The sequence below is a fragment of the Cottoperca gobio genome, chromosome 24, assembly GCF_900634415.1.
Source record: "Cottoperca gobio chromosome 24, fCotGob3.1, whole genome shotgun sequence".
Taxonomy (NCBI): Eukaryota; Metazoa; Chordata; class Actinopteri; order Perciformes; family Bovichtidae; genus Cottoperca; species Cottoperca gobio.
The window spans coordinates 1,242,071-1,264,666 of record NC_041378.1 but is presented as its reverse complement, the minus strand read 5'-3'; the positions used below and the strand labels follow the sequence as shown (position 1 = coordinate 1,264,666).

At 41.4% G+C, this 22,596-nt stretch overlaps 1 protein-coding gene across 2 annotated transcripts in view; it reads left to right on the top strand.

The window, feature by feature from the left end:
* Positions 1-22,596, top strand: part of LOC115003625 (serine/threonine-protein kinase D3-like) — a 28,799-nt gene that overhangs the window by 3,478 nt on the left and 2,725 nt on the right. For both annotated transcript variants that reach the window (XM_029425500.1, XM_029425499.1), the window contains exons 3-13: positions 6,767-6,905; positions 8,374-8,505; positions 10,739-10,896; positions 16,907-17,096; positions 17,265-17,342; positions 17,649-17,814; positions 18,138-18,261; positions 18,426-18,503; positions 19,805-20,081; positions 22,194-22,246; positions 22,421-22,493. In XM_029425500.1, the coding sequence (XP_029281360.1) occupies positions 6,767-6,905; positions 8,374-8,505; positions 10,739-10,896; positions 16,907-17,096; positions 17,265-17,342; positions 17,649-17,814; positions 18,138-18,261; positions 18,426-18,503; positions 19,805-20,081; positions 22,194-22,246; positions 22,421-22,493 (1,468 nt within the window). The remainder of the gene's footprint in view (positions 1-6,766; positions 6,906-8,373; positions 8,506-10,738; positions 10,897-16,906; positions 17,097-17,264; positions 17,343-17,648; positions 17,815-18,137; positions 18,262-18,425; positions 18,504-19,804; positions 20,082-22,193; positions 22,247-22,420; positions 22,494-22,596) is intronic.

Genomic DNA, 22,596 nt, shown 5'->3' with positions numbered 1-22,596 from the left:
TATTATCATATGTGATATCAGCATTTTAATTGGCAGCTGCACCTGCGACTGTTCATCTCAATTAAGGCAGCACCAACAATTATTCTTATTGTTGATTCAAAGCTTTTCATTAAATAGTGAAAAATACCAATCGCACAAAACTAAAAGTTATTCAATTCATAATGATATGGAACAGAGAAAGCAGTTCGTACTCACGCTTGAGAAGCTGAAACCAGTTGGAGTTTGTTTTTATTAACCTTTTTGGCTACGTTGGGAACACTGGGTTAATCTTTAACGAGAAGGGCACTCAAAGAATGCAGCCCCCCGCTGAGGACGTGCCCTGTCCCGCAATGTTGGAAAGTGAAAAAGGATTTGTTTATCCGCCCCGTGGATTTGGATCCACTCCAACATGTTGTGAGTTCTTCCTCCAACACGTTGTGAGTTCTTCCTCCAACATGTTGTGAGTTCTTCCTCCAACATGTTGTGAGTTCTTCCTCCAACACGTTGTGAGTTCTTCCTCCAACACGTTGTGAGTTCTTCCTCCAACACGTTGTGAGTTCTTCCTCCAACATGTTGTGAGTTCTTCCTCCAACACTGTTGTGAGTTCTTCCTCCAACATGTTGTGAGTTCTTCCTCCAACACGTTGTGAGTCCTTCCTCCAACACTGTTGTGAGTTCTTCCTCCAACACGTTGTGAGTCCTTCCTCCAACATGTTGTGAGTTCTTCCTCCAACATGTTGTGAGTCCTTCCTCCAACATGTTGTGAGTTCTTCCTCCAACACGTTGTGAGTCCTTCCTCCAACATCGTTGTGAGTTCTTCCTCCAACATGTTGTGAGTTCTTCCTCCAACACTGTTGTGAGTTCCTTCCTCCAACATGTTGTGAGTCCTTCCTCCAACATGTTGTGAGTTCTTCCTCCAACATGTTGTGAGTTCTTCCTCCAACATGTTGTGAGTTCTTCCTCCAACATGTTGTGAGTTCTTCCTCCAACACGTTGTGAGTTCTTCCTCCAACACGTTGTGAGTTCTCCTCCAACACGTTGTGAGTTCTTCCTCCAATATGTTGTGAGTTCTTCCTCCAACACGTTGTGAGTTCTTCCTCCAACATGTTGTGAGTTCTTCCTCCAACACGTTGTGAGTTCTTCCTCCAACATGTTGTGAGTTCTTCCTCCAACATGTTGTGAGTTCTTCCTCCAACACGTTGTGAGTTCTTCCTCCAACACGTTGTGAGTTCTTCCTCCAACATGTTGTGAGTCCTTCCTCCAACACGTTGTGGAGTTCTTCCTCCAACACGTTGTGAGTTCTTCCTCCAACATGTTGTGAGTCCTTCCTCCAACACGCTACACACTTCCACCAAGTTTCATGGAGATCGGGCCGGTAGTTTCTCCGTAATCCTGCTGACAAACACACTTTCAACGCAGTGTCCCCGTCTACAGCCCCGCCTGACCAACGAGGAATTATTTGATTCCATTATTCGTTATTCATAATAAATAAATATATAGATATTAAGAAACATTTTATATGTATAGTTCAGGTATTGCTCTGTGATATCCTCGTAAAAGAAAACAAACATTAAGATTGTTAACTTTTCATCGTAGTTTTTGTCTTTCAGTGAGCACACATTAGTCTCTTCAGTTGCAGCACAATGTGGTATTTTATAAACTTATCTTAGTAGAAGTTTAACAGACTGTATAGATGGACAGGTTAAGTACAAATTCTTCAATTCTTCTTTCCATCAGAATCAAATAGTCAAATAGTTTTTCACAATAAAGGAATTTGCTTCGGTGTATAATGGTGCAAACATAAACACAGTAAGAGAAATAAAATGTAAAATAAAAGCAAACCTAGAAATAAGAAAAAAAAAATATATATATTTATAAGAAACATTTTTTATACAAAAACGGAAATGCAATAAAATGATATTTTAATTACTGTGAAACAATATGTTCAGTATTTCTTTATTGTAAGTGGAAGAATTGTGCAGAAATGTTTTTTGGCATTTTCCTTTATGCAGAATATTGAGCTACTTCTCTTCAGTGATCTGAAGCAGAAAGCTCAGCAGGATCCTCCAGTTCGAGCTTTAACTGGTTTCCAGTTAGGTCGGCCTGCACAATGACATCATCACTGGCAGTTTCTTTTTCCTGCTTTTGTGTCCACATCACGGAGCTGTGAGGTTTGTCTGTGGGTGGATGGAGGTCAGGTCTAACTTACTGCGGATATATCACCTCTCTACTACGTGTGTGTGTGTGTGTGTGTGTGTGTGTGTGTGTGTGTGTGTGTGTGTGTGGGTAGTAAGAAAGGGGGGGGTTGAGGAAGTAGGGAAGTTCCCCTCCCCTGTAGGTCGCCACACACACACACACACACACACACACACACACACACACACACACACACACAGAGTTCAACAGGTTACAGTTTAATGAAACTCTTACTCAGCTTTAATATTCACTTTCAAATCATTTAAACAAATCAAATCTTCCAGCACCATATGATACATTCCTGTTTTTTTGCGAGGGTTATGAAAATCAAAACAAAAGCAACGTTTTATAGTTTGTTTAGTTTTTTCCCCACCTTCTTAGTTTCTGTCTGTGGAGTTTATTTGTATAAATTATGTGTTTCTGTATTGATTTTTCAAAAGGTCAGATAAAATGAAACCTCAACGAGTATTCTGCGGAGAGAAACTGAATTAAAAAAGCAGTTCCCACCGTTGAGGATTTATGGAATATGAATATGTAGGAAACACATGCAGGCGGTGTTGTGGGTTTTTATTTGTGATTTAATGTTGAGTCAGGAGGTTAAATCTGATCATTTATTTTTCTTACGTAAGACGTTGAATTAACAACCATTAACGGTCTGTCTGATTCTCAATCGCTCTCATTTAACTTTTTTAAATCCCGGCTTAAAGCAAATAATAGAACAGCGAGAACATTCTGATGAGCTCAGAAAATGACATCACTTCCCTGAAACGCAGCGTTTAAAACCAGGGAAAGGACCTACCTCCTGAGCCGTAGCCGTCCCTAAAGATGTGCTCTCCATTAGTATACTTACGCAATATTACGATAAGACGATACCTACTCTCATGTCACGATATCATTTCAATATATTTGCCATGTTTTTGTCCCTCTACCTTTTTAAGACAATAAGGTTCAAGCACAGAACGTCTGTTCATTGTTCAATCGCATCAGTGTCAAAAGTCACATTTGAATATCAAAATGTAAACGACCCGCTTCACCTGCTCCTCCCGTACCTGTGGATCGGATAAGAAACAGGAAGTGGGTTATTATTATTTCCATATCACTGATGTCATCTGATCAGAAAGTTTAATCATTTGTTCTTTCTGACGGGTTGAAATCTGACCCGGATATCTGACGCTGATTTGCATCCAAGTTGTCAGGTGGGGAGACATAATCTGTAACGCGTCACCAGGTGTGTTTGCTGCTGGACTTTCTTTTTATGGCTTAAATATAAAAGTGTTGAAAAAAAGTAGTTTTTGGTTTCTAAAAGTTTACAAATCTGTTTATTAAGAACTGTGTGTGTGTGTGTGTGTGTGTGTGTGTGTGTGTGTGTGTGTGTGTGTGTGTGTGTGTGTGTGTGTGTGTGTGTGTGTGTGTGTGTGTGTGTGTGTGTGAGAGAGAGATTTAGCACTGAATTTCAGTCCTTTTTACCAAGTGGATAAATAAACCTCCCACACACTCTCATCACACTGACAACCTTGACCCACTCAGCGCTGCTTCCTGTTGTTTCCTGCACGAGGTGACGGAGCGAGCGGATGCAGGAAAAACAGTCGTCTGTTTACCTTCATATTTCCCATCAGTTCCTTTTAGCGTTGTCCCTGCAGGCGGGTTGCTCGCGTACGTCGGAAAAATTGAAGAGTTTTATTGGAGCTGAAAGGCTCTTAGGTTCTTCTGCAGCGGACGACAGCGGCTGCTTTATGTGTTTGTGCTCTTCTCCTCGCTGCTGGTTCAGATGTTTTTATAACCTGCTCATGTGTGAGGAAATATAAAAAGATAAGCTCCTGTTTGTCAGTCTATATAAAAAAAAATCATATTCATGATACTTTTTATAAATAATAGATCTGACTCAACTTAACTTACCCTAATATTTCTGAGACCGTTATTGTACAGTGACAATCTCATACCGTTACATTCTTCTCCTAAAATTGCCATCGTGATCCATCGTGATCCATCGTGATCCATCGTGAACCATCGTGATCCATCGTGATCCATCGTGAACCATCGTGATCCATCGTGATCCATCGTGAACCATCGTGATCCATCGTGAACCATCGTGATCCATCGTGAACCATCGTGATCCATCGTGAACCATCGTGATCCATCGTGATCCATCGTGAACCATCGTGATCCATCGTGATCCATCGTGATCCATCGTGAACCATCGTGATCCATCGTGATCCATCGTGAACCATCGTGATCCATCGTGATCCATCGTGATCCATCGTGAACCATCGTGATCCATCGTGAACCATCGTGATCCATCGTGAACCATCGTGATCCATCGTGATCCATCGTGACCCATCGTGAACCATCGTGAACCATCGTGACCCATCGTGAACCATCGTGAACCATCGTGATCCATCGTGACCCATCGTGAACCATCGTGAACCATCGTGATCCATCGTGAACCATCGTGCGACGACCCGTACATTTGACCGGCACAGAACCGGTTTCTGCTCACCGGTCGAATTTATATACGGTATATTTACCACAAACAAAACTTTATTCAAGTTGTTCAAAACTCTTAAGTTTACATCTCCTTGTTTATAAAAAGAATCCTGATGTAATGAATATGTAAATATGTTTCTGTGTGTGTCACACGTCACACTGGACCATCGCTGGTTCAACTTTCCACAGAGCAACAGTTTTGTTATCATGGCTGTAGATATTTCCCAGAATTGTAAAAGCAATACAAGAAATGTACACGTGTCTAATTCCTGCGGGGGGGGGGGGGGCTGGATGTTGAAGGTGCTGTCCTCCCTTTTAGAACCAGGATTATTGGTTTCCATGAACACTTAGTCTCTCTGATGGTATGAGTGCTGCACAGATTAAGAGGTGATGGATATCCCACCCCCCACCCCCGGCTTCATAAAAACATGGCCTGAAGTTAGAGACCTCTCGGCCCCCCTGCTGCGTCTCCTGCAGCGGGGTCAAAGGTCACGGCGGGCCCAGAGGTTTTGGCCTGTTTGACCCTGGTGGTGGACTTTGGGGTCGTCAGAAATGTGGCTTCCGTTTGATGAGGGAGTCAGAAGAGGTAGAGAGTTTGTGTGTGTGTGTGTGTGTGTGTGTGTGTGTGTGTTTGTGTGTGTGTGTGGAGGTTAAGCCTGGTTAATGGAGGATTAAACATCAAGAGGGATCAGTGTGTATTAAACACACACTCTTGTCCATTAACAGGACTCTTGCTGTGTTTCTCTACCCACCTCAGAGTATGAGCAGTGACGGCTGATTCTAACGGGATTGAGTACAAATACGTTGTTTCAGACGTCGCCCCGACCTCGTGGAGGATTTATTTTCCGCTCAGTCCTGGCTTCATAGCTGGTGCAGAATGAGAGGACTGTTTGTCCCTGTGCGCGGAAAAAAGATGTGATAATACTTTCAAAGATCAAGGATCAAAGATACGATGTTAACAGTATGCTGGAGGCAAAATGACTACTGATGAAAAACGACAACAAAGTGTCTCTCAGAGTATGTACCTTTATGGCGTGGTGAATACTTGTTATGGGAAAGTGTGTGTGTGTGTACTGGATTTCTCTGCAGCCTGCAGACAGACAGGCAAGTGAAGCAGCTTCCTGTGTTAGTAGGATGTTAGCAGCGTGCAGGCAGCATGGATCCTGCAGCGCCACACTGACAGCAAGGCAGAGGCAGAAGCTGCACACATTACATTAGACACAACATACACACACACACACACACACTGTCCATCATGAATAATGGCTAAGTTCCTGTCACTGACACCCAGCAGTCATTAGCCACATGGCTACACACCACCGCTCCAACAAGTAGACCGTGACAGACACAGCCTGTTATTTCTGTTCTGGACGAGTTCTCTCAGCATTTCTGCTGAGTTGTGATAATATCCTGCTTCGATCTGCAGCCCATGAATGGATTCTAGGGGTGGGACAATATGGGGATTTATATCGTGCAACTATTTTAGTTTTACTGTTGCAAATAAAATAATCAAATGTGATGAAGTACGGTTATTTTAAATCATGAAAATGACCTGATTATACAGTTACATGATATAAGAGTTTGGCCATATCGCCCACACTTAGTGGACTATAAGACAATGGGCACACGCTTGTAAAAGCCCCCCCACCCGACTTAGTTAGGAGCAAGACACCCAAACTAAAAGAGATGCAAAAGGACGTCTCTCTGTCGTCTTTTTGTGTCTCAACAAATGACTCAGCTGCATCTCGTGTCGAGCAAAGTAGACACAGAGAGCATTAGGACGAGGACAGCGGCCCGGACTTGAACCCCCCCGTCACATGGTATTTAAAGAGGATCTTGCTGCTGGGAAACCTTCATGTTCTGAGAAGAACAACTTTCGCTGTAAATAGTGTCAGTTTCCCTGATTCAGCAGCCACAGTAATATAAATATATATAAATATTTCTCTGAATTTGTTTCGTCACACGTGTTCCTCAGATGTAAAGGTGACGTAATGGTTAACTTTAGGAACAAGAAAATGTAGTTGTGTCAACTCAGTAGGAGACTTGAAACGGTAACGTCACTCTGATTCTTGATCCTGACCTCCTCTTCTCCTTTTCCTCCTTCTCAGTTCCCTGAATGTGGATTTTTCGGGATGTACGACAAGATCCTGCTCTTCCGCCACGACCTGAACTCGGACAACATCCTGCAGCGTCTGACCTCAGCGGAGGAGATCCATGAAGGCGACCTTGTCGAGGTGGTGCTCTCCGGTAAGAAACTAAATCTTATTTTTTACTAACAATTAATAAATCAGTCCAATCCGCTTCCTGCTGGGCTGACGGAATACATATACAAATATGTCAAATTAAATAATATCAACAGACATTATTTAGTAAAACAAGAGAATAAATCAACAAATAATACAAATAGTAAATGATCATATAAAAAACATAATAAATAAAAGCTGGTAAACAAGAAGCTTCACATGTTCAGGAGTTCTTCCAGTTCTTCCTCCGGGGAACATGAATGTCTTCACAATCTATCCCGTAGGTGTTGAGATATTTCAGTCTGAACAGAATTTACAACCCAGATTAATCGTTCTCATCTGATGTGTGACGGTTATTAGCATTTATTATTGTTTTGTCTTCACTTCTCTTGTGAAGCGTGAGCAGTGAACTCTCCTCAGATCTTGTTTCCTCCACTGCGGCGTCGCCCCGGGTCACCCTGCACGCTCTAACCATAATATTGTGTATAGGATTGTCATTTCCGGAGTCGTGTTGACAGGTTGGGCTATAAAAACTAAAGCTGACACCTTAACAGCTGAACACCCAGACGCAGAGCAGCGGCAGGTTTAAATTACAGGGGAGGAAGAAGACGAAGTCGGAGCCCGAACCGCACGGGGTTCAAACCCACGACCGCTTCCTTCTCCTGCTGCTGCTGCTGCTGCTGCAGAAACCCTGCAGAGTTCAGCTGGTTCACTATTTCTATAGAACAGTGGAGCGACTCAGAACTCAGACCTGACACTCGAGACAAAGAAAACACGTCTTAGAAAAAATATTATTTCTCTTCAGGCCTCAGAATTACTTTTATTTTAGAATCAGTATAACTATTATTATTACTACCTTTTATTATTACAATAATATTTTATATAATAATTATAATATATTCTATAATTAGTATATATAGTATTAGTATACTATATATACTAATACTATAATAATTATATTTTAATCATTTAAATGTAAAATAATACAGTAAAAATAATAATACCTTCTATTATTACTACCTTTTATTATTACAATAATATTTTATATAATAATTCTATAATTAGTATATATAGTATTAGTATACTATATATACTAATACTATAATAATTATATTTTAATCATTTAAATTTAAAATAATACAGTAAAAATAATAATACCTTCTATTATTATTACCTTTTCTTATTACAATAATATTTTATACTATAATTATAATAATTATAATATATACTATACTATAATTATACTATAATAAATATATTTTAATAATAAAAATGTAAATAAATACAGTAATAATAATAATCTCGTGTTATTCACTGTGTCACTTTATAAATGGATCATCAACCAAACGTTTTGCAAAGCTGAACTTATTCCCTAAGAGCAGCAGCTTCACTCAGTCACAGGTTCTACACAGGAGACCAGGATGGGAAACGTCCCGTGTTGTCTGTTGTTTGACTGCTGTTTGTTATTTCAGCTCTGGCCACAGCCGAGGACTTCCAGATCCGACCTCACGCGCTGTACGTTCACTCCTACAAGGCGCCAGCCTTCTGCGATGACTGTGGGGAGATGCTGTGGGGGCTCGTCAGACAAGGCCTCAAGTGTGAAGGTAAGAGTGCGGTGACGAGGTGTCGGGGCTTCACTGCTGCTGGGTTATTTAAGGTCATGCAGTAACGACTCTGTGCTGCTCTGGTTCACACCTGCAGCCGCCGGCACCCTGAAGAGAAGAAGAGTGTCGGAGGCGCCGTTAAGTTGATGTGCATTTGGTTATTTTACAAATGCTACAAATCCGGTTGTTGTAGTTGAACATAATTGGATCATTTAAAAGTTCTTCATGCTGCACAAGAAAGGTTTAATGTCCTGCAGTAGGGATGCACAACTACACAATCTTCTACTTGTGTAGAAGATAAATGCACAGGTGTGTCTCCCTCCCCCAAACAAAGAAGAGTTGAATCTCACTCAATTGTCCCTCTGGGGCTCCCTTACAGTCGAGGTGTCTGTGAAGAGAACAACAACGGGGATTGATTCATCTCGCACTGACCTAACTCTAGTGGATCGTAACATATCGGGTTTGGAATTAATCTGCAGACGCTTCGGTTTAAAATGAGATCAAACTCGTTTTTTATGGATGTCAGTTTTGAGCCACGACAAAGTTCAACATGTGGCCTGCGGCGGACGGGGGGGGAGGCTTGTTTTTAGCCTTGCAGATTGCTGGAAATGCCTTTTGCTACTAAAGCAGCTGTTGAGCACTTGCAGCCCCGACTGGCCTGTTGGAGGAATGAGGAGTCGGCGGAGAATGACTTTATAAAACACTCAATAACATAGAATCACCGCGACCACGAGAGGAATATAAACGGATAGGTCCAGTAGGATGAGAGATGACAGACAACAGGATCTCCTCACAGGCTTACACCTGCCGGAGATGATGCCAACAGTGATCTATGATTAGCGAGTTAACAAGCTGGCGTTATGTCAACACAAAGTGAATGACAGGAAGCAGAGCTGAGCTTACATCATCTGAAGAAACATAAATAAAGTGACGCAGGTGTCAGGCAGGTCAGAAACGGATCGTCAGGATATCTCGGTATTTAAAAAAGACAAGCTTCCTGTCAATTAAACTTTACGAGAGGAAGCGATGTGTGCTGCCAGTGTTTCCGCGGTGATGTAAGAGAAATCTGATTTTAATGAGTATAACAGACGAATGGCTGCACGGCGTTCCCTCTGAAAGACTCGGGTGAAATGTGTGATGATGAATGAACTGAAAATGGATCTTTAAACGTATAAAACTTCATGTTTCTGACCTCCGTCCCACTGAGAGACAGAACTGTAAGCTTCTAATTCAGCATTATGTCATGATTGTTTTATTACATGTAACCCTTTTCACTGAGGCTGTGTGCGGCGACTTCTCGGGGTTTGACTCCTGCACACGTCCAACACGCACACATTTCCACTGGTTTTCCAGCCTGAAAGCTGCAGCGACTGTACAGCAGGATGTCTTCATTGACTCTGTGACTTCCTGCGAATATTTTTCACATCTTTCAAGTCCTGATCTCAGCGCTCAGAAACCTCAGAGCGACTCAACTGTAGTGATGCCAAGCAGAGAAAAGAGACTCTTGATGTTGATGTGAGCACAGAAAATACGGCGTCCGCTTGTATAACTCTGGAGGTTAAAGAGTTAACAGCTTTAAAACTGACAGAAGAATCCGACTGATGGAGTGAAGCGACAAGAAGAAAGAATCGTATCGCCATGACATCATATATCGAGATAGTCGTGACACTATTAGGTCGTCTAAATCGAATCATATAATATAATAATTATATTTATATATTTATATATATATATTATATATAGATATATTATATATATATATATATAGATATATATTAAATAATATATATATAGTATAATTATATATTTTTATATATATATATATATATATATATATATTTTATTTCTATATATATATATTATATATATAATAATAATATCTTATATATAATATATTATATATATATATATATATATATAAATAAATTTAATATCAAGCACATATCAACTACAAATGTCTTAGAGGGAATATTTGAATAATTAGGTTTTTTTTTTACAATACCACTTAGTCAATGCGATTAAAAACAATGTAAATATGGAAAATTAATTTCACTTTTAAACCACTTAGTTCAATGCGATTAACAAACAATGTAAATATGGAAATTATATTTCACTTAAAACTGTTAAATGTTAAATGAGAAAATACTCTTTAGCAGAATAAGACAACAGCACCAACCAAAAGCCAAACGCGTTAAATGAAATGATATAACCATTCAAATGTTTTGCTCTACAGGATGTGGACTGAACTACCACAAACGCTGTGCGTTCAAGATCCCCAACAACTGCAGCGGAGTCAAGAAGAGGCGGCTGTCCAACGTCTCGCTGCCGGGCTCCGTCTTGTCCGTCGCTCGTCCACCGTCCACTGAGTTCACCCCGACGCCGCAGGAGGAGGTGAGTTCACGACTTCTGAAATCTCATCAGAAGTCTGAAGAACTTTGTGTGTGTGTGTGTGTGTGTGTGTGTGTGTACTAAAAGTATCAAAGTAAGAGCACGCTAACACTTGAGCTGTGTTACTTGTCTAAATGTTAAACTGTTGGATTAGTATTATTGCTGCATTAACATTTAGCTGTAGGAGAAGAATCATTTTATTATACTAATATCAAACTAAAGAGCAACTAAAGCTGTCTATATTTCTCTCTGAGTGGAGTAGAAGTATTAAGTTGCATAATATTAAAATACTCCAGTTAAGCACTTGAGTAGTTAAAGTTCTGAGTGCAGTCTGCATGTGTTCCTGTTGTCTTGGTTTCCTCTGCGTGCTCCAGTTTCCTCCCAAAGTCCAACCATGTGCAGGTCAGCTGAACTGGAAACTCTCAATCTGCCTGAAGGTGTGATTGTGTGAGTGTGAATGGTTGACTTGTTTATACGTATGTGTGTCAGAATGTACTCTGCCTCTCGCCCAGATGCATGCTGGGTCAGCTGGATGGGCAAACCTAAAGTCAGTTTAGAGATTGACGAATATGAAAATGGCGTGAAACACACACACACACACACACGCACTTTCCACAATAATAGATCTACGTGAGCCATTTCCAGTAGTTACCCTCCATCACACACACACACACACACACACACACACACACACACACACACTCTGATGGCTGGAGGCACACCACTGGTTTTTCCATCCTGTACAAACCAGCAAACAAAGTGAGTCACAGTCATAGCTTCAAACTAACTGGAACAAACACGCTTTTATCAGCTACAACACACACACACACACACACACACACACACACACACACACTGAACACACTGAACACAATAATAAAATATTCTCTCTCATTAACACAATTTCACATCCTTCTTTGTGTGTATTGGTTGTACAGAGATGTTCAATACAAATAAAAGTGCAAAAATGACAGAACATTAATACTTTAAATAATTAAAAAATTAGAGGATTAAAAATTAACAAAAACACAAAAAGTAAATAAAAACAATTGAAACGGTTCAAGTGTCTAAAGAATTTAATATGAAAAGGATCATTGACTCCAGAAATAATGACAATGAAAAAGCTTAGATTCAGCCGCGTCGGGACACAACGCCACCTTTCCTCAGATCTGATGTCAGAGCATCGAAGTACCAACGTGAGATTCTCTGGTTGAAATCTCTCAACCATCCAACAGGTTAAAATAACAACTTGTTTTGTTGTTGCTTATGGAACATTTGCTCTTAGCTGCTACTCAACTTTTAAATAGTTCAGTAACAAACTGTCAGTCCAACACACTATTCTTTTAAAGGGGCAGTTCACACGTTTACATGTTTGGTGGAAACCAATTTATTGAGACTTCTAAAGGCTCCTGTGTGTTAGTTCCATCGCTCAGCAGTCTGCTGTTACGATCTCTGTCTGCGGTCGTTGTCACGCACATGTGTATTTAGAAAACAAAACAAAAAATGCAGATTAGAAACGCTGATTGGCGGAACAGGAGGAACCTACCTGCGATAATCAGGTTTCAAAATCATCTCACTGAAGAAAACGGAGTCTAACCTGGTTACTGATGGAAACATGTGACATGATGACTGATGTGTCGATGCTTTAAAGTCCTCGCCACCAATTCTTCAAGCAAATTTGTGTGTTTTCAACTTTAAGCTTCTCTTAGCTTAATAGATTTTTATAGATTTGAAAATGCCTAAAAAATAAAATATAACTTTTAATGAAAGATAAAACGGTGAAGAATACGGAGCACAAATAACATCAGGTGCAAGAAGAGTTCTTGACTATAATGTATAATAATAATAATAATAATAATAATAATAATATTGTCCTTGTCAAGTTTAACAGCACATGGCGGTAGCAGTTTATAAGGTCAAAGTAAGTTCATTGTCCCCTCTGGCATTTCATGTATGTAAACAAAAGGACTCGTCAGGTTTAGCTGATACTGTGATATAATCAATAAATAAAACATTACACCTCGTGTTAAAAGCTCTTCATACATCATTCAGACTTTATTGTGATAAATCCGACTGTGACGGGAGAAGGTGGATTACTTAACTTCTCTGTACTAATTCAGGCCCATTGTGTCACATGCTTCCTGCTCTTACCAGGACTGCGGTCTGTAAGCTGCACGTTGCACAAGGACGGCCATTGTTCTGGTGGCTAGAACAGATTTCATCTGGGCTCTGCTTTTCACGACACAGGAACAATTCTCCAAATGTGATGCCTCAGCTGAACCTCCTGAACCCTGATTGTTCCCTTCTTTAACGTCGAGGAGGGGAAACAATCATCAGGGAATCTGCAGGTCTTGAAAAGTCTTAAAAAAACATTGAATTCACTTCTCGTAAGAAAATAAAGTCCTTAGAAGTTCAAAGATTCAGAGGCTTTATTGTCATACGCACAAAAGCTACAGCGTAGATGTTGGCAATGAAAATCTAAAGTCCCAGCAATGCAACGTTATACACGATATACTTAAGACGTAAAACATATATAGAAATATTGCAGGAGACGTACAGGTGCAAGTTATCCTTCATTCTACGGCTGCATGTTATGCTTCATTCTAGGGCTGCAAGTTATGCTTCATTATAGGGCTGCATGTTATGCTTCATTCTAGGGCTGCACGTTGTATCGTTTTAGCATCGGGATGAGTGCATGTGCAATAGTTACATCGCTTCGCATGAACTCCAACACGTCACGCTAATCTCCCCGATAGCCCGACGTTAGCGACCTTTAGGTGGACCAGCTGTTCTCATTTAAGTGACAAGCCTCCGAGCAAATACCCCCAGACATCGTAAACCCCAGTGAAACGTCAGGAAGGTATGAAAATATAGAAACCGCCCACGCTTAATTCACACATGGGTTGAATCCGGTAAAGTCGGGATTTGTTTCCTCTGTTTTCTTTACACCTGATATCATGTTGGGACAATCAAACCTGGTTAGCGTTGAGGTATCTTAGAAACATTATCTGTATTACATAATTTGCCCAGCAGAGAGCACTGACGAGTACATCTTTCTGCTGCAGAGTGTTATCAGATTCAAATGTTGGGAGTTATCAAATCAAATTTATTTGTATAGCCCAATATCACAAATTATACATTTATCTGTGTGCTTTACAGACTGTACAGGTTACGACACCCTCTGTCCTTAGACCCTCTGTCCTTAGACCCTCGCATCCCACAAGGAAAAACTTCCTAAAAGAAACCCCATAATTAAAGGGGGAAAAATGGAAGAAACCTCAGGGAGAGCAACTGAGGAGGGATCCCTCTCCCAGGACGGACAGACGTGCAATAGATGTCGTGTGTACAGGATAAACATAGTACAAATACAACATTTGACAGAAATGATGTTGTGTTGAAAAAGAGAAAGTTTGGATGAATCCAGGAAAATGTCAAAAAGGCTTCCCGGTGTCCAGCAGGACCAGGTCAGCAGGCGCAGCCACGATTCCTGATCCTGACGTAAACTTTATCAGTGGCAACCTGCCACATGAGAGACAGACACTCCGGGGATGATGCCCCGGATGGTGAGTTAGTAACATACATTTACATAAATGTATACAGATAGAGAGGGAGAAGAAGAGAGGGAGGGGAGGAGAGAGGAAGAGAAAGAAGAGAGCAGGGAGGTGTCCCCCGGCAGTCTAAGCCTATAGCAGCATAACTAGGGGCTGATCCAGGGCAAACCTGAGCCAGCCCTAACTATAAGCTTTATCAAAAAGGAAAGTCTTTAGCCTACTCTTAAATGTGGAGAGTGCGTCTGCCTCCTGAACACAAACTGGAAGCTGGTTCCACTGGAGAGGAGCTTGATAGCTGAAGGCTCTGGCTCCCATTGTACTCTTAGAGACTCTAGGAACTACAAGTAACCCTGCAGTCTGGGAGCGTAATGCTCTAGTTGGTTTATAAGGTACTATGAGATCTTTAAGATATGCTGGAGCCTGACCATTAATTGCTTTGTAAGTCAGGAGAAGGATTTTGAATTCTATTCTGTATTTTACCGGGAGCCAGTGCAGAGCAGCTAATACAGGAGTAATATGATCCCGTTTCCTTGTTCTTGTCAATACACGTGCCGCTGCATTTTGGATCAACTGAAGAGTCTTAAGCGACTTTTTGGGACAACCTGATAACAATGAGTTGCAGTAATCCAGCCTTGAAGTAACAAATGCATGGACTAGTTTTTCTGCATCATTTTGAGACAGGATGTGTCTTATTTTTGCAATGTTACGTAGATGAAAGAAGGCAGTCCTTGAGATTTGTTTTATGTGGGAGTTAAAAGACAGAACCTGAGCAAAGATAACGGCAAGATTCCTTACAGTGGTGCTGGAGGCCAAGTTAATGCCATCCAGAGCTTCTATGTCATTAGAAAATGCGTTTCGGAGGCGTTTAGGGCCAAGTATAATAACTTCAGTTTTGTCTGTGTTTAACATCAAAAAGTTGCCAAACATCCAAGTTTTTATGTCCTTAAGGCTTGAAGTTTAGCCAATTGATTGGTTTCGTCTGGTTTAATTGATAGATATAATTGGGTATCATCTGCATAACAATGAAAGTTTATAGAGTGGTTCCTTATAATATTGCCCAAAGGAAGCATATATAAGGTGAATAGAATCGGTCCAAGTACAGAACCCTGCAGGAACTCCAAGACTGACTTTGGCTGTCATGGAGGATTTATCGTTAACAAGTTCACATTGAGATCGCCCAGATAAATAGGACTTGAACCAGCTTAGTGCGGTTCCTTTTATGCCAACACAATGTTCCAGTCTCTGTAGTAGAATGTCCTGATCAACAGTGTGGAAAGCAGCACTGAGGTCTAACAAGACAAGAACAGAGACGAGTCCTTTGTCTGAAGCCAATAGAAGGTCATTGGTAACTTTCACCAGTGCCGTCTCTGTGCTATGATGAACTCAAATAAACTATTATTATGTAAAAAGTCACACAACTGTTTTGCGACTGCTTTCTCAAGGATCTTAGCGAGAAAGGGAAGGTTAGATATCGGCCTATAGTTGGCTAAAACCTCTGGATCAAGACTAGGCTTTTTAAGAAGTGGTTTTATTACAGCTACTTTAAAGGATTTTGGTACGTAGCCAGATAATAGAGACAGGTTGATCATATTTAATAACGAAGTGTTAATTAAGGGTAAAACTTCTTTAAACAGTTTAGTTGGAATCGGGTCTAAAAGACAGGTTGATGCTTAGACGATGAGATTGTTGAAGTTAGTTGTAACTATATTCACTTATTTAGCCGTTATTCATCACGAGGGACTTTTTGATCACTTTTGTTGTTCATGCTTCTTTTCTTCCAATTTTGGAAGTTCAACCTCAGCTCCTATAATAAGTCAATTATAAAGTGTGTATTTAAAACAGTCGGACCCTTAAGGACAAAAAATGTCCTCATTGAAAACCCATTAAAACATTTGTTGATCCCCGGCAGCAGAAAATCATGTAATCTATTATATAAAGCTTTTAATCTATACATGCTATGTCTCTGGTTTCCACTAGAGGCATTGCTGCTGTATTATGTGCATGATTAAATGCATCAAAATCAGTGTTGTTGGTAATCATTGACATATCCCCCACTTCCCCTACTATTGTAAAGCGGCTTTGAGGTCTTGAAAAGCGCTATATAAATTACATGTATTATTATTATTATTATTATTATTATTATTATTATTATTATTATTATTATTATTAGAAAGAAATCCCCCTCGCATTTAGTAAACACAAAATAATTAAATGTCTGTGTTTCTTTCCATAAATCAAACTGCATAATAAAATTGAACATATTAAATAAGAGAGGCAGCTAACATGTAATAAAGTAAGTGAACTAGCCGCCTGTAGTAACAATAATAAATAGTATAAGTATGTATTCCACATGAGCGGTGTGATTGCACCACAGTGTTGTTACACAATTAGTTTCCATTCAAACTTCTAAACACAAACAACAAACTTGACCTCTTTCTCTCTCTCCCCCCCCCCCCCCTCAGCGCCCCCTCTTGGGTGCCGGGAAGCGTAACTCCCTGCTAAGCGGTCGTCCCATCTGGATGGAGAAGATGGTCCTGGGTCGGGTCAAAGTCCCTCACACCTTCTCCGTCCACACCTACACTCGTCCCACCATCTGCCAGTTCTGCAAGCGTCTGCTGAAGGGCCTCTTCAGACAGGGCATGCAGTGCAAAGGTGATGGCACACAACAACTATCATTTGTTCGCTAAATTGTTTTATTTAATTATTACTTATAATTTAGCTATTACAAAAACATGTTGCGCTCATTGATTAGTTACAGTTGTCAAAGTATTCTTGTGTTATTACATTCTTTGACTTTATATTCTACGTCTTCTGCTGTAGATTGTAAATTTAACTGCCATAAGAGATGTGCGGCCAAAGTACCTCGAGACTGCCTCGGTGAGGTCGACTTTAATGGAGGTGAGTTTGTTTTACCGTCACTGTGCACAGCTCGTGCACCTCTCATTCAGATATACTGGGAAATACATTCCACAGTAGTTTGTATTGTTCTTATTGTTTTCTTTTTTTTGTGTATTTATTTAGTTTCTTCAATATTTGCTCTTATTTACATTTGAATTCTCTTTCTGTGTTTCTGTTTGCACCATTACACACCAAAGCAAATTCCCTGTGTGTGTAAACCTACTGGGCAATAAACCACATTGTGATGCACGCCTGTCGTCTTCGCCGTAATGTATAAAACAAAAACGTCTTTTTGTGTTCCTGCAGAACCAGCCGGTCCCAGTCTGGACTCCGAGGCGACGATGGAGGTGGACAACAGCGACGCCAACAGCGACGGCGGTCAGAGCATGGACGAGCAGGACGACAAGCTCTTCTTCATCGAGGGTCCCTGCACGGACAGCGAGAAGGATGACGAGACGCTCCGAGCCATCAGGTACACAACTGAACCTCTGGATGTCCCACGATCCTCCGGCCGGCTCGCCAGACTCACGAGCTCATTACCTGCCTGTCAGACTGATTTCAAGTTGTTACGGGAAACTTTTAGATGCCAGCTTCAACTTGATGAGTACATATCATCATCATCGCTCACTTTGATACGATCGACGGTTAATGTTAGGTCCTTCTGGGTAAAGACTGCAGCACAGAGTCCGTTCACTAACTTTCTGACTGAATTGTTCAGCATTTCAGTCAGAAAGATGTTTTTATTCTGAACCATTTGAGTCGTTGCACATCCTAAAATGTTTGTTTCGCACGCAGCCCGCACACCAGCAGCAACATCCCTCTGATGCGAGTGGTCCAGTCCATCAAACACACCAAGAGGAAAAGCTCCACGATGGTTAAAGAGGGCTGGATGGTTCATTACACCAGCCACGACAACCTGGTGAGAAGAAACACAACATGTACACGTGCACATCCAACGACTGGCTTCTAACCTGTCCTGCACACGGTTTCTGTCTTTCTCTTTATAGAAATCCTCCGTCTGTGCGTGCATATGTTGAAATAAACGTTTGCATTTCTAAAGTTTGTTTATTTCTGTCTTCCCAGAGGAAGAGACATTACTGGAGGCTGGACAGCAAGTGTCTGACTCTGTTTCAGAATGAAAGTGGAGCCAAGTATTACAAGGTAGGAGACCGAGTCGTGCTCAGATCTGGTTTCAGCTGCTCGGCCTAACAAAGCAGCGCCGGGGGGGGGGGGGGGTCGGGTTCATACTGTACAGTCACACCCGGGAGACATTAACACTAATTGTCTAATTATAACCAGATTATTCTCATCAGGCAGGAGTTGTAACCTTCCACTTAAGAACAATATGAGAAACACTTAACGTGTGACGTTATACATACGGTGACGATGCAAAATAAATGCTGCAGACTACGCGTGCTATACATGACACACACAAGGAGTTTGCTTCAGTGTATAAAACCCTGATCTGGTTTACTGATCTCGCTATCCACATAAAAAACATATTGAAAAAAATAAAGTAATTTATTTGCAAACATTTGTAAAAACAATATGTATATGGAAAGAAATAAATGTCAAATATATATAAAAGTGCTGACAAAATGAACACGAGTGTGAAGTGAGATCAGGAGGTTAAATGTTGAACCCAAAAACTTTTTTTGAATTTCCAAGAAGGAGAATGTGTTTCCTGGAAATGTGAATGATGTGATTTCAGCTCTGTTCATTCTCTGTCATGTCCCTCTCACTACTCCCCCTCCTTTCATCTCGTGTCTCCCAGCGATCTGTTGACCTTAACCACAAAGAGCTGCAGAAACCTTCCTTTGAAGAGAAAGCGAGAGCGTGGTGAGGGAGCGTGGGGGGGGGAGGTAGAGGGGGGAGATTTGTGGTGGGTTTTGGGACCTCTTGTTGCTTCCCTGCCGTCCCTCTGGCTCGTCGCCACGCTGCCTCGTGCCCAAAGCGGCTGAGGCACGTCCTGCCTTTTAATCAGAGCGGCAGGATGAACAGATGCTGATCGGAGTTTGTGGGTGGGGAGGGGGGGGGCGAACTTGGCAAAACACAAAACGTTCAGATGACACTAAGGGGCATGGAGACGACACTGGGCCGATATTTAAATGTTTGATCTGGCAGGGTTAGGCTTTTTTTCATGCACTCTGCCAGAAAAGGAAGGAAGAGAAGTTTCAAACACTGAACGTTAAAGAGAGTTGAGCAGAGAGCAGAGGTGTTGGGATGATGTACGGTCCCGTGGAACCTTTCAAGACCTTGTGGAGACTTTTTATTGGTTGAAATTACTCTTAAAATGGTTATAAAGAGTAGAAGTTACCAGAATGGGAGGAGACGAGATGTTGTGCAGAGATTTGGGTTTCTAAGCTGAAAGTCCAACAGGAGGAACATCTTCTCATCACTTCTGTCTTTTATGGGACTCGAGTCTAAATTTTCCATTTGACTGTTTCTCCAACAAACTCCAGGAGATCCCCCTGTCCGAGATCCTCCAGGTGGAGCCGGCGCAGGACTTCGGCAGCCTGCCCCAGGGCAGCAACCGCCACTGCTTCGAGGTGATCACGGGCAACATGGTGTACTATGTCGGGGAAGACAACGGCGGCTTGCACCACAACCCCGTCCTGGCGGCTACCGGCGTGGGGCGGGACGTGGGCCAGAGCTGGGAGAAGGCCATCCGACAGGCGATGATGCCCGTCACGCCCAAGGCCAGCGTCGGCACCGGACCCGGCCAGGGGAAGGACCACAGTGAGTAACCATCAATAATACCCATACATGTCAAGATGGTCCCAAAGATGATCCCGGAGCTACTCCACGAGTTGTCAGGGCTGCACGGGAAACGCTTCTGTTAAAATGTTTAAAATGATTAGAAAGTCCTACCCGTTGAGCTTCAGTCCACGAGGAATTGAACCCACAACCCGGTGCATGTCTTTACCATCTGACACAGTAATGGAGTCTTTCCTGTAGATCACATTACACTCGGTATGTTTTTGTGTTTTAATGGATTTGTCTGTGAAGAGCTTCCAAATATTGTGTCAGGAGACGACCGTTATACAACCACACACACACACACACACACGCACGCACACACACACCCCCCCCCGCCGGCTGACATTTTAACCTGATTGAAGGGATTTCAGAGGATTTTCCGCTCTGATTCGTTTCAGGTTAAAGTCTTTTTGTCTGGAAATAAGAGTTTTGAGTTTCATCCCAACGTGAGCGCTCCTGCACTAAATGGACCAAACAAACAAAACCTTGAGCTATTATCATTTTTAAAGTCGTCAGCTGTGTTTCCCACCTGTTGAGTAATTATTATTCTCAAGCTTCCCTTTCGTTTTGTGTTGCAATGAAATCACATCAATAAGTTAATAAGTTAATGCACTGATGATGCAACGAGTTTATCATCCCAGAGGACAAACGGTCTAACAGTGGATACTTAATAACACAGCAACGTGAAAGATGACGGGATATAAAAAACATGTAATTAAAGTAAACAGATGAATGTAAAACATTATCACCACTAAGTTTGGAAGTGTTTATTATTTATTCTGTGGAGATCCAACATGTTCAACAGTCAAACATTAAATTAAAACTTGTATTGTGACCTTCATTCTGTAAACATTTCCTTATATCTTTGTGATCTTAATGAAACTAAACACTTCCTGAAGATGCTTCACAATAAAACCCTTCCAGAGGACCTGATGTTCACACAGAAATGTAAAAACAACCATTTGTGATTTGAGGGGAAGTTACGTCCTGTAACTTCTTCTTGTTGCTTCCTGAAGTCTTGTTGTCACAGTGCGGTTGCCAGGTTTGGTGCCATCAGGCCTGCAGGGAGATCAAAACCTGGCAACCCGTGTGCGCTATAGCGGAAGATGCTGCACAAAAGTACTTTACTGTTGTTCGTGAAGAAATACGCTGCACGGAATCCCAAATTGTGTTTTTGGATACAAGACAGAGCTAGCTGTTAGCCCCCGTTTCCAGTCTTATGCTAAGCTAGGCTAACTATGACTCCATCTTGAGTCAGATTTCAATCTTCTCTCGCTCTCGGAAAGAAAACACATTTCCCAAAATGCCAAACTTCCTTTAAGCTAACAAGGAAAACATGTTTACTAAAGTATATGTATAAAATGATAAATTATAATCGCCTATTTCAAAATAAAAGCTTCTTAAGGCTATTTAAGAATTAGCAGTTAAACTATAGATCTGGACTTCCCACAGTTTACATTTTCTGTCGATGAAGTTATATAAAGTCTCTGTCGGGCGGCCTACAGCAGTCTGTTGGTATGGATCGCAGGGAGGGACGACCTGATCAGACCCAAGCCAGCCATCTGTAATCAATGTCAGCTCATGAGTGGAAATTCACTCGCCGCCGCAGCAGCGCCCTCTGAACACACGCGCCCCCTGCCTTCTGAATGTCAGGCTGCACACAGCATGCAACCGTTACAGCTTCCTTTATACCGACGCATTTAAATACAGAGACTGGAAATCAGATATCACAGCTGGAAACATCCTCGTGTTGTTTCATCAGGTGCTGAACGTGTTGTTAACCCTCCGTGTGCTGTGTGTTGCGTTCTTTACAGAAGCCTCAGAGAGGGTCTTCAGCTGTAGAATATAAAATAACCCACCACACACAAAGCCTCTGCTCCTCCGGGGGTCAAACTCACGTTAGACACCATATTTAACACTTCCACATGCGTTACATTGTTCACCTCCTCGGTCCCTCATAATGCTTCCGTTTTAAATTGTCTCACTTTGAAAAGCATTTTATAAATATTATGTTATCATATTATTGTTTTTCACACATTTGTGGGTTACGTGTACATTTATATAATTATTTATTTTGTCTTGTCTCCTCAGAGGACGTCTCCATCAGCATATCCGTGTCCAACTCCCAGATACAAGAGAATGTGGTCAGTCTTCATGTTTTCTTTGTGTGTAAATGATTCACTGAGGTCTCGTACAATAAATCAAACCCAGAAGGAGGATCGGATAACTTATTTGGAGACAATGAATAGTAAATCTATGAAGAACTCATTTATAGTGTCACTACCTTATAACCAGGACTACTGTGATCTGTTGTGCAGGATATCAGCTCGGTGTATCAGATCTTTGCTGACGAGGTCCTCGGCTCCGGACAGTTTGGGATCGTCTACGGAGGTGAGAGGCCGAGAAACAGCTGTGAAAATGTCTGAAAATACACATTACAGTTACGTGAATCCAACATGTTATTGGTCAAATCAGCCGATTCAGCTCAATGTTC